Source organism: Pseudonaja textilis, chromosome 3 (genome assembly GCF_049901715.1).
Source record: "Pseudonaja textilis isolate UNSWEBS1 chromosome 3, rPseTex1.2, whole genome shotgun sequence".
NCBI classification, from domain to species: domain Eukaryota; kingdom Metazoa; phylum Chordata; class Lepidosauria; order Squamata; family Elapidae; genus Pseudonaja; species Pseudonaja textilis.
This window is the reverse complement of record NC_141992.1, coordinates 86,941,162-86,954,310: the sequence shown is the minus strand read 5'-3', so window position 1 is coordinate 86,954,310 and position 13,149 is coordinate 86,941,162. Positions and strand designations below refer to the sequence as shown.

General features: G+C 35.7%; 1 protein-coding gene across 1 annotated transcript in view; it reads right to left on the bottom strand.

The window, feature by feature from the left end:
* The window catches only part of KIF14 (kinesin family member 14), a 48,351-nt gene that overhangs the window by 20,076 nt on the left and 15,126 nt on the right, over positions 1–13,149 (bottom strand). The window contains exons 10-15 of the mRNA XM_026700134.2: positions 7,223–7,341; positions 4,425–4,597; positions 2,871–3,018; positions 2,043–2,106; positions 1,582–1,766; positions 21–123 (exon numbers count right to left, since the gene is read on the bottom strand). Coding sequence (XP_026555919.1) covers positions 21–123; positions 1,582–1,766; positions 2,043–2,106; positions 2,871–3,018; positions 4,425–4,597; positions 7,223–7,341 — 792 coding nt within the window. The remainder of the gene's footprint in view (positions 1–20; positions 124–1,581; positions 1,767–2,042; positions 2,107–2,870; positions 3,019–4,424; positions 4,598–7,222; positions 7,342–13,149) is intronic.

Here is a 13,149-nt window from a genome sequence, read left to right as displayed (position 1 = left end):
AACTGTGCCTAGTGACTTACATGATGCAGAAGTGTAGCTCCTGAAATGCATTCCCCATTAACATATGTCTTCGCTTCTCCAACAGGAACAATACTCACAATGCCCCCCTTATGTCTGATAATGCTACAAATTAAACAAAATCAATTAACAAAATCAATTAACAAAATCAAGACATAAATGTTGATTGCATCTGAATAGCAATGCATAATCAGCTCTTCTGAATGTGATCAAAATCGGTGGAATGTTTGGTTCATTTGCTATGCTATCAATCATCCCCTTTGACATGATTTCCATTTTCGTACTGTTGTCTAAGGCTATTGTTTTACCAACTTTGCAGAACGAGTTTCATGTTTAGAGGAGTCACGGCTACCATCTAAGAAATACGAAATGAACAGATTTTAGAAAAGCCATAACATGTCACAAAGACATCATGATCTGATAGGCAGAGCTTGAAAAGGCTCATAGTAAGGAACCCAGGAAATTCGTGAGAAATAGGCTGCAGGCAGTCTGTTACAATAGCAATAGGAATAGCACTTAGACATATACACCACTTCATAGTGCTTTACAGCCCTCTCTAAGCGGTTTATAGAATCAGCATACTGCCCCCAACAATCTGGATCCTCATTTTACCGACCTCGGAAGGATGGAAGGCTGAGTCAACCTTGAGCTGGTGAGGTTTGAACCGCTGGCAATCAGTAGAATTAGCCTGCAATACTGCATTCTAATCACTGTGCCACTGCGGCTCTTGAAAATGAAAGAACTGGAAAAGGAATTCAGAATTTAAACCGTGGGACACAAAGATGGACAGCTAATCTTAGATTCTGTAGAAGCTGATCTTCATCATTACCAAAGCTTTTAATATCTACAAAAATGAACTTACCTAATCAATCCAAGTCCTTGACTCCCTTGTGAGAGCTCGAGTGTGGTGTCAGAGTGTTTGCAGCTACTGTTGTGAGCTACTATTGTGAGACAACCCAGGAGCACAACACAGCACACAGAGCCTTTGTCTTTTAACAGTGGTTTAAATACAAAACAGCTGTATACATACATATACGAGGTAGGCAAATACCTGGCAAGCAATCAATCTTTACTCTGCAAGGAGAACCACAATGGAGACAGAGCATAAGGAGAGAGAGATACGCCCTCTCATGGCCTCATATATATATATATATAGACAGCTTCTTAAAATGGTAAAACCCTGTGGACTCACCCTCAAGTCTTAAAGTAGCAATAACCATGCTGATTCATCCTCATTGCATCAGCCTTACAACAGCTGATCAGCTATTAAATCTCAATACCTTAACATGTGGTGTGAGTTCCTACACAGAGAATTATTATATAACGAATCTGTTAGTATTTATGAATAGCTCGTCCAATTCCACACATTGTATCCAAGACAACAATGTGTGAGAATTTAATTCTTTTTAGTGGGATATTCTGCTACCTAACTTCTCAGAATTTTTTTTTGCCCTCCGCTTATGTTCAGAAACATATCCTCTTTCAACAACTGCTGAATTCAAATCACCAGAAAGAAGAGACACAAGTTATTTTTTACTCCTTATTTCTTCATTTAGTACATACCAGTGGTCATCAGCAATTAAGATGCCAGACAGCTGAATATCATGACATGAATTTGGCTTGCATTTCCCAACTGTAGTTTCTCCTTTCTTAATCATGTACAATAACATCTCAGACAGTTGAGGATCTTCGTTAAGATTAACCAAATTAGGCAAACTGTTATCCACCTTGAATGTAATGCCGGCTTTCTAAAACAAAGAATTAAGAAAGTGAGCAATGTGTATTTGGGATTTGAAAATGGTTTGTTAGTAAAAGTTGAGTTGTTATATTATTTGTAACTTTTAAAAAACAAGGCTCGTCTTCTGCAATTTCGTACCTTCTAGACTTACTGAAATTCTACTCCCACTTTAGTATAAATAATGGCTCAGAATTATGTGAGACAAAGTATCTGAAGCAAAAGCTTTATCCATAGATAAATTTATCCAGGATTATTAACAGCAACTAGTTGTAACAAAGAATAGTACCTGTAATTCCATTGTTTCCTCAAACTTCTTTTTTTCTACTTGTTCAAGTTTTTCTTTCCAGGCCCTTTAACACAAAATAAAAAGATCACCTGATACTACTAAATAATACACTTAAAACATAGAACAAGTTCCATGGTAAGAAGTTAAAAATGAACATGTAAATCCAACAGAACAGTCTTTTGTGTCCTTGTTTATTATGGAAACATAGCTGTAAAAAAACAAAAGCAGCATAATCTCATGACAGAATTTTTTTCAAACATCCAGGAAAAAAGTAGGACTTTAAAATAGAATCAGTAATTATATACTATTTAAAATTTAATTATGTGAAAAAATTGAACTATAGTATATATGCAATATGTATACAGATTTACTATGCAATAGCCAATGAACATAATGAAGCAAATAGTGCCAAGTTTGGTGTTAATTCCCCAAACTATCGATCGAAATCTATCTATCTATGATATAGATATATTACAAATTGTTACTATAATAAAGAATAATGGTTAAGTTATGTCAGTCATGGGCTGAAGCATGATTAACTTGCTTCATAAATTAAACCATAAATCTCTAAAATCCCATTGACTTGCATATCAAATTGCAACGAGCAGTCTGAATCAAATCTAATGTATTTAAATTGTTAAACTTCATATCTAGTATCTATCAAAGTGTACTTACTAATATTTTTCATTAACGTTTCTTTGATAGGGTCATATATATTGTATTTTACAGTGGAAAAAACGGGGAAGAAATCATTTTCTTTACAAGCTTAAATTGTCAGTGATTCATTATTGCAACCTTATAATTTCCCCTTTTAAGATCATGCATTACCTTTGCATCTCAGCCATCTCCCGCTCTTGATGGTGTAGCTTCATTCTTAAAGATGTAATTTCCTGCATGTAAAGTCTCTGCTTTTCAGGATCAATATTTGGAGCATTCTTCTGAGCCAATTTCAGTTTCTCAATCTCATCTTTCAATTCTATATTCAACAAATAAGGCTCAACAATTACTCATAAGCCAATCTTCTGGTAGCAGTGTTTTGATAATCTTTCTCAGAAAGAGGTTAAAGTGTCATCTCATTAAAAAAAATAGTTGTGCCAGATAAAAGTAACAATTAGGCTGCATTCAAAAGCAGATTTGAAGATGCAGAAAGCATTTTATGTTCATCTAAAAATCATATTAAATTAATTACTCCCAACATGTGACTATACAGGTAGTCTTTGACTTACAATCATTCATTTAATGGCCAATCGAAGTTACAACAGCACTGAAAAAAGAGACATGACTATTTTTCACTCTTATGGCTGCTGCAACATCTCCACGATCACATGATCAAAATTCAAATGTTTGGCATATTTATTGGTTCATATTTATGATGTTTGTAGTGTCCCAGGGCCATGTGATGATCTTTTGTGCCCTTCTGACAAGCAAAGTCAATGGGGAAGCCAAATTCACCTAACAACCAGGTCACTAATTCAACAACAGCAGTGATTCACTTAACACTGCTGTGGCAAGCAAAATTATAAATGGGGCAAAGCTCACTTAACAACTGTCTCACTTAGCAAAAGAAATGTTGGGCTCAATTATACTCTAATTCAAGGACCACTTGCACATTCACTGTGCCTCCACCCCAAAAGCATGATCCCTACCAGCCTTCTACAGATGCAGCATAAAATGTTGGGTCTTCACATTCCAGATATGAGGTAATATATGAGGAAGCTACAATCGTCTGTTTCTATCTTGAACAATGTGCAGCCCAAAATTATGTTGAACTCAAACTGTAGTTAGTCTTAAGTGTGATTTTCTAAAATAAATCTATTAATTTAGTTTAGAATAGCCACTGTAGGAGAGTAGACAGTACCAGGCAGGTAAGGGTTTAGTCCAAACTCTTCATCAATTGAGTGATTTGGGACCATCAGGTTCTCTCAGCCCAGTTCATTTAAAACGATTGTTTTTATGGAGATAAAATAAGGGAAGGTCCCCCATGTATACCAATTTGAGTTGCACAAGGAAACCTGGGATATAAATGTAACACTTTCAACCAAACAAAAGTGGCATTTTAAGAAAATATAAAATTCAGATATAATTCAGATTAAGACTTTAAAACATAAAACTTGGTTGGGTTCTAAGGACAGAACTATAACCTTAAATTTAGGAACCATCAATGTATTCAAGTAGTCTTACCATCAAACAGGATCTAATTTGCAAGTTCAGCGAGGTTTAACTATTGTTCAACAGTTAATAAGCTTTGGCTAATGAATTGGTGAAACCAATTTCAAATTGCTCCTACAAAAATACATATTCTCTAGTAAAATCACACACATCTTGGCACAGGAAAAAAATATATGAGTGATTTAGACAAATAATTAGAATTATCATTCTTACCCTGAATTAACTTCATATTCATATCTTCATTCACTTTGGCAGTGTTGATTATGAAACAAGCTTGCTTAGCATATCGAAGAGTACTGAGTGTTTCTTCTACATTGCTGGCAGCAGGGCTGATGGTGGCAATCATAGAAGTTTTTGAATTTCCACCTAGACTTTCCTTTAGCAGCCTTTGTTTGAAAGAGAATAAAATCACAAATGTGTGTATTGTCTGCAGTTTTAAAAAGGGACAATAATAATAGTTAAAATCCAATCCAATTAAGGCTAAGCCAACATATTTCTTCACTCATGGTATCAGATCTTTGCACTATTCCACCAATCAAATCAATATCATCTGCCTTTCTTTGATCTTCAAAGTTTGATCATTTGCTAGGGTCAGGAGAACTGCAGAATCTTTCTGGGGCATTCTATCCTCCAGTTAAACTTCAAAAGGGACAGGTGTCCAGAAGCCTTTTTAACATTGTAGATGGTCCTTGGCCTATGAACACAATGCCCATTATGATCATAAGTCATCCACATGTCCAACAAGATTTTGGCCCTGCTTGTTGAATGTCAATGTGGCAGTTGTTAAGTGAACCAATGATTCACTATGGGAAGTTTTTGCTGTAAACTGGAAATAAACAACCATAAATACAGCCCAGCATCCCAGATGCGATCACATATGTGTAGGGAGAGCATCTGTCAGAATTTCAAAACTGGGCCTAGGAACCCCCACAGAGGTCTGCCATAATTTCAAATAGGTTGCTAAGCAACTGATTGTAAATTGAAGACTACCTGTACTTATTTCCCTGATATATCTCTCCCTTTAGTACCATAAGAACTAGTAAAGGAAAAGTAATGCTAATAGTTAGAGAAGTTTCATTAGGTTTGTGATGCTGTATTAGGATTACAAATAAGCTGTAGATTTATTTGACAAACAGCGTCATACCTGCTGATCAAAGTACACTCAAAGTACGCTCAATATACCGCAGGCTTTCGATAATAGAATGGCTGGGACACTAGATAAAAAGCAGTATCTAATTTGGCTTTGAAGCTCCTGAAGAAGCTATTGAAATGAGCTTCTGGGACTGACAGACTTGAACCACTGCCTTCCATCTACCAAATATTAAGATATTATTCATTTTTTATCCAGGTGTATCAATCAATGCAGATTAAATAAAATACTGTATATATGGGATGCCACTGTACTCTTATGTATTCCAATCCTTTCTGAAAAACTTAGAAAGTTAGGTTAATATAGAAATCCTTATAAATATATATTAACTTTAGTCTTTGTTAGGAATAACATAGGCTACCTAACATAGTTTGGGTAAAATAATATATATAAACTATGATTGTAAGTTTAAGTGTGTGTCACTTTAAACTGCAAAGCATGTAATTTTGGGTGAGGTTGTGAACCGCCATAAGAGGGAGCAAGAGTCCCTGACGATTGCTGACAATTACTGGATTGCATGGATTGATGGTTTGTTAACTGCGTGTTTCCTACTGCTGAGTTGCTGAAGGAAGAAAGGGGTTTTTGACTTCTTCATATCTCTACTGTGAGAGAAGATATATTACTGGACTGATATTTGTAAGTTTACTGACCTCTCTTTTTCGACACTGGAATTTGCAACTGAATAATCCCTGGACGGACTGAACTAGTGAATGATATATGGACTGTTTGACTATGCTATAACTCTTACTGGAATAAACTATTTAACTAGCACGGTGTATCTGTTTTACTGAGTGTAAGCTACAAAAACGTTTATCTCACATATTTTGCCTGCCTGCCTGACTGCCGTGCAGATTCTGCTAGGGTGTATCCCTAACAGTCTTAAACTGATCCATTTTATTTTTAAGTTTTAAGCTGATCTCAGATGTTAAATGAACTTTAGGTTCATTTAAGATTGTACAATTTGCATGAGATATGAAAGCCCTTGAAACAAACTTGTAGAACCAAGATTTTTTTTTGTCTGAACTTATTCTCTCTTACAAGCATAGATTCATTGCCTCAGACTAAACCCTTAAATTGAGAAAAATTCTTAAATTATTAAAGGGGACAATGAAATCCTACATGTGTTGTTTGAGACATAAGTCTCAAGTGAGTAAGCAAAGGATTATAACTTCAGGATGAGTAGGTAGGCATAAGATTGTTATTAAGCACCCAAACTCCACTCTTTTGACAAAATATAGGCCTCAAAATATGATGAGGTTGGTAGCGTCATAATATTTTGCTTTCTGGAAAGATGAAAGAATTTAAATACACCGGCAGAAAGATAGAAGGTTTTTTTTGCTAAAATGAATAGAATGCAGTCAGAAACTTAAAAAAGATATACAGGTAGTCCTTGACTTAGGACTACAATTGAGCCCACAATTTCTGTTGCTAAGCGAGACAGTTCTTAAGTTAATTTTGCCCCATTTTACAATCTTTCTTGCCAGTTATTAAATGAATCTGGCTCCTCCATTGACTTTGCTTCTCAAAAGATTGCAAAAAGTGATCACGTGATCCCAGGACACCTCAACTGTCATAAAAATGAGTCAATTGCCAAGCATCTAAATTTTGATCATGTGACCATGAGGATGCAGCAACTGTCATAAATGTGAAAAACGGTAATAATATAAACGGTTCCTTTTTTCAGTGCCGTTATAACTTCAAACAGTCACTAAATGAACTGTTGTAAGTTAAGAACTACCTGTAGACATTAATATTTACTGTCATAACTGACTATTCTTGTAATAACTGAGCAAAAAAGTTCAGGACAAATGCCAAATAGGAACCAAAGTTTCTCTTACATTTCTTAGAAACAGGTACGTACCATGTAAGAACAGAGTCACGGTATGGAACAAATAACTTCTTCCTGCTTTGATTTTGCTCAGATAGTGCAGAAATAACTTTCCCCAGAGTTAACAAGGATTTGTTTATGCTTACTCCTTCCTGTATTGATTAAACAGAAACATCAATGCATTTTTGATTTCCCATGGACATAGATTTTTCAGCATTGTAATACTATAGAACAGGAGTGTCAAACTCAAGGCCCACGAGCCAGAGCCAGCCTATGGGGTGCTTAGATCTGGCCCATGGGGCCGCCCTGGAAACAGCAAAGTACTGGCCCAGCAAAAACAAAACCCGGGCAGAGTGAGGGCTCCGTTTTCACTGGCAGAGGGCTGCAGGAAGCCGTCGCAGCCAAAAACGGCGTCCAGAAGGGGCGCTTATGAGCTGCAGGACATCTTGTTGGCCATGCCCCCCTGGCCATGGCTCCCCACAGCCAACCAAGGTTAAACACAACCCTGATGCGGCCCTCATCCCTGCAACAGAACACCTCCAGCCTGGTGCCCTGCAACTTTGCTGGGACTAGAATACCCAGGATTCCCATCAGCATTGCAAATGCCAGTTGGGAACTTTACAAATTGCAACCCCATCACATGGCACTGAATACCATGGAAAAATAGTTAAAGATGTTATACTACTATTTTCTACTCTCAATTTGCAATTAATACCATCAAAAATCAAGGGCGCTACACCTAGATACATTCAGACAAGTCAAATGATATTCAGAGAAATATAATAAAATGATGGTGTCAAGATACATCGATGAGCTGTGGTGGCGCAGTGGTTAGAATGCAGTACTGCATGCAAATTCTGCCCACAGCCTGGAGTTCAATCCTGACTGGTTCAAAGCTGATTCAACCTTCCATCCTTTGGAGGTTGGTAAAACGAGGAACCAGATTGCTGGAGGTGATATGCTGACATTTTAAACCGCCCATAGTGTGCTGTAAAGCACTATGAGGTGGTATCGGGCTGAGGGCGGAGCTGGCGTTGCGACATGCCGCGATATGATATGCAATCTTGGAGGTCTGAGATCTCTGCTGATATCTTTGCTCCTGGACGGTCCAATCGGATCTAAACCATACAGAAGAGACAGTGAAAGTAAAGAGCGCATCCTGTCGATCCCAGGGATACCGCAAAGTCCCTGGTAGATCCAGGAGAAGCTCTTTTTGCCAGCGGCAAAGAGGCAGCCATTAAAGCTGGTGAAGTTGGGACAGCTCCGAAACGAAAGAGAACGGAAAGAGAGAGTGCCGGTTTGGTGAGAATTTTTTCTTTATTCTAAGATTTGAAAGGACACCCTAAGGAAAAGAAAGAATCTGTAAAAGTTTTGATAGAAGTGACTAAGCGGCGATTTTAAACAGGAATGTCAAAGTAATGTTTTAATTTTTTCTTCTCATTGCTGGATTTTCTACACATGATCTTATATTTTGAAACTGGACTGGTTTTTTCTCTTCTTTTATCTCTTCTTTTTCTCCTTTTTGATTTTATAATATTCTAGGCTAAAGACTCCCTTTTAGTTATTTTTTAAAAATATCTTTTTCTTTTTTTAATTAATTCTTATTGCATTTTGCTTGGAAAAGGAGGGGGAAAGTGAAAGCAAAAGAAACTTTGTAACACTGCCAACTAGAGGCTTGGAAATATTCTATTTCTCTTTTGACCAGACAAAGCTGAGAAAGAACTGAGACTTTTTTTCAAGGACATTGCTATTTGATAAAGATAGAGGGAAGAGTATGGGAGAGTATTATTGCAGGTGCTCTTCTGGGTTTCTATCAACAGCTGGAGTCTGGTGTTGAAGCTTATAGGAAAAGAAAAGGTGATAAGTCTCTGGAGAAGAGAGTTATAACAAGAGCCTTGGATAATTAAACAAAGTGCAGTGTGCTCTTTTTATTTTTTCTAAGCTGCGCTACCCCTCCTCATCAGTTTACTTTTTTGTATTAACTGTTTGGATTTTTGGCCCTTTGGAACTTGCTCTTTAATTTAAAGGAAAAGCTTTAGTATTAATGATTTTCTTCGTTTTCTTTTTAAGGGAATAGCCTTTTTTCTTTTTTTTCCCCTCCCACTCCTTGGTATTTTTATCTTTCCATCTACCTTCCATATTGGCTTTTTTTCTTATTTTTTTGTTTATTTTTCTGGCCTCCTTTTTTTTTCTTAAGCATCCTTTTACATTTGAGACCTGTTAATTGGATTAAGATGTTGAAGAACCTGAAGAATTTTCCCTTTTTTTTAGTTTTTTATTTTTCACTTTTCCGCCTTTTTTAGGATTTTACAACTTTTTCCTTTTTGTGTGTGTTTATGGTCTTTTCCTTCATTTTTGAATTTTTACTGCTATCTAACCAATCGATTGGATTAAGGTATACAAGAACCTGAAGAAATTTTTTCTCTTTTTTTATTATTATTACTATTTGGCTTCTTTTTCCCTACTATTTTTATTTGGAATTGCAATTGGTTATTTCGCAATTGGATTAAGGTCTAGAACCTGAAGATTTTGAATTGCTCGAAATGAGTAGGAAATTAACAGCCCCTGGTTCTTCAACCTCTACTTCTTCCTCTCCACCATCTGGAGGACAACGTTCAATATAGACAATGTTACGGCATGAAAAAGAACAAGAAAAAGTGACCCTGCAGATGATTATGCAAGGAATTCAAAATATTCAAACAATAACAGAGAATATTGAAAAGAAAACAGAGAACATCGAACAAAGAACAGGGAAAACCGGTGAAAAGGTGGAGAACATCCAACAAATGATGATGAAGTACGATGAGAGACTCCAAAAAATTGAAGAAGATAAACAAAGAGACAGGAAGATTGGAGATATTGATAACAGATTAACTGTGGTTGAACAAGATAAAAGTGGTATGCTGAGATGGGAGATGGACAGATCAGAATTTTATCTTAGATTCCAAAACATAGAGGAAGAAAAGGGACAAAACCTAGCTGAGATAATGATAGAAATATTGGCTGAAGCTTTGGAAATAACCGAAGAGAAGATGGTGGATGGAATAGATGAGGTCTATCGAGTCTTCACAAGATATGCAATGAGAAATAGCTTACCAAGAGAAGTTCACATCAGATTTACAAAGAAAGCCATTAAAACGCAAATATTGCAAGTGGCAAGAGAGAAAACATTGAAATACAAAGACAAGGAAATTGTGGTCTTGAAACAAGTACCCAGAAGAGTGAGAGAGATGAGAAGAGAATACCGATTCTTGACCAAAATGCTACTTAAAAAAGAGGTGAATTAGATGGCTGATTCCAGAAGGTTTAATGTTCACAAGGCAAGAACAGAGATATAGAATTGACTCAATTGAGAAAGCTGAATCATTTTACACAGAATCTTTTAGAGGGAAAGAGGAAGAGGCAGAAAAAGAAATTTCACTAATTGAATTCCAAGAGGACTGCCAAATGACGACTGAAAAAGAAGGTGCAGTAGGTGGAAAGGAGGAAGCCAAAGAACACCGTGAACCAAGATCTACGAGAGCTGTTAAACCTAACTACAAAATATAACCATGGAAGAGAAAAAAATTGATTACAATTAATATAAATGGACTTAACTCAGCTGTTAAAAGAAGGAAAACCTTCCATAAATTAGAGAAATTAAAATTTGATATAATCTGCCTACAAGAAGTACATATTAAAAAGCAATATGAACAATTTTTGATACAACCAAAATTAGGGAAAATATTTACTTCCTTGACACAATGCAAGAAAAGAGGAGTGGTTTTATACATTAAAGATATTATCCCAGCGAAATTGATTTATACTGATGATGATGGAAGAATACTAATGGTGGAAATAATGGACAATAATACAAAAACACTCCTTATTGCAATCTATGCCCCGAATGACAATCAAGAATAATTTTATAAAAAGTTACATATCAAAATAATTGAACTGGACTATGCTAATATAGTTATGATGGGAAATTTTAATGGAATTATAGACAATAAACTGGACTATACAGCACAGAAAACAATAAAGCAAAACAGAAAGACCCTCCCTAAATCTTTTTTTAAAATGGTAGATGAAATAAACTTAAAAAATACATGGAGAGAAAGAAATGCTAAAACCAAACAATACACCTTCTACTCAAATGGACATTTATCATGGTCCAGAATAGATATGATATGGATGTCAACAGAATTGTTAACTAATATTCAAGAAAGAAATATTGAAACAAGTACTTGGGCAGATCACAATCCAATGACAATTAAATGGAAAGGACAAAGAAGAAGATCTAGATGGACGTTAAATAATACTATTTTAAAGGAAAAAGACTTCACAGAGTGGATGGAGAAAGAACTGGCTTTTTTCTTTAGAGAAAACAAAAAAGAAGATACATCAATCCAGAACGTATGGGATACAATGAAGGCATATGCCAGAGGCTTGATAATAGACTATACAAGGAAAAGAAATACCATGAAAAGATTAGCCTCTAAGGCATTAGAGGATGAGTATAAAGGACTTGAAAAAGAGCTACAGAAAATGCCACAGAAAATGCCACAGAAAAAGGACATTAAGTTAAAAATGGATATATCCAAACATAAAATGGGTCTAATAGAAAAAGAAGAACTAGCACAGAAAATTAGAGGTGCTAAACAGAACTACTTTGAAGACGCAAATAAACCAAGTAGATGGTTAGCATATAAATTGAGAAAGGAGAAAGAATCAAGGAAAATATTGCAATTAATAGATGATCAAGGACAAGCTTGCTATGGTAATAAAGAGAAGAAGGAAATCATACGAGACTATTATGGGAAACTATACACACAAGAGACTATTGATGAGGAAAGAGTTAAACAGTATTTACAGAATGCTAATCTACCCCAGATACCTAAAGAGATTGAAACAATATTAGAAAGCAATATAACAATGATGGAGTTAACTGGAGCACTCAAGAAGCAAAATAATGGAAAGGCACCAGGCCCAGATGGACTTCCGGCAGAATTTTACAAAACATTACAAGAATCGTTGAACCTTCCATTGCTAGAAGTTATGAATGAAGTTATTTTAAAGAAGAGGATGCTAAAATCATGGTCAGAAGCTTATACTACACTTATTCCAAAAGAGGAGGCCGATCCATTACAAATCAAGAACTATAGACCTATTTCCTTACTAAACACAGATTATAAAATTTTTGCTTCAATATTGGCAGAAAGACTTAAAAAATACTTAAACAATTTTATCCATCCTGATCAAAATGGATTTCTGCCAAAGAGACAAATTAAAGACAATATGAGAGTAATCTTGGACACTTTAGAATACTACGAGGCACATCCTGAAAAACAAATGGCTTTGATATTTTTAGATGCACAGAAGGCATTTGATAATGTGAACTGGTGATTCGTGTTATTACTGCTGGAACAGATGGGCTTTGCTAAAAAATTTATTCAAGCAATAGAAGCTATATATCATAAGCAAACGGCAAAGGTAATGATAGAGGGAGAACTGACAGACTCTATCGATATAAGAAAAGGAACGAGACAAGGGTGCCCACTATCACCTCTGTTGTCTATGTTAACCTTGGAAGTGCTAAATAGAAATATTAGAGATGAAAAGAATATAAAAGGGATGAAAATTAAAAAGGAAGAATTTAAATTGCAAGCATTTGCAATGATCTGGTTTTCATTTTAGAAGACCCACTAGAAACAGCATCAAAATCGATAGAAAAGATAGAGACATATGGAAAGGTGGCTGGTTTGAAAATAAATAAAGATAAGACAAAGATCCTGACAAAGAATATGTTATCAAGACAAAAGGAAGAACTGGCAGATCTACTGAAAATCCAGGTCACGAATAAGATCAAGTACTTGGGGATATATTTGATAGCAAGATGCAGTACACTAAAAGAGAATAATTATATCAAACTTAAGCAGCAGATAGCGCTAGATTTGGTGAAATGGGAAAATTTACAACTG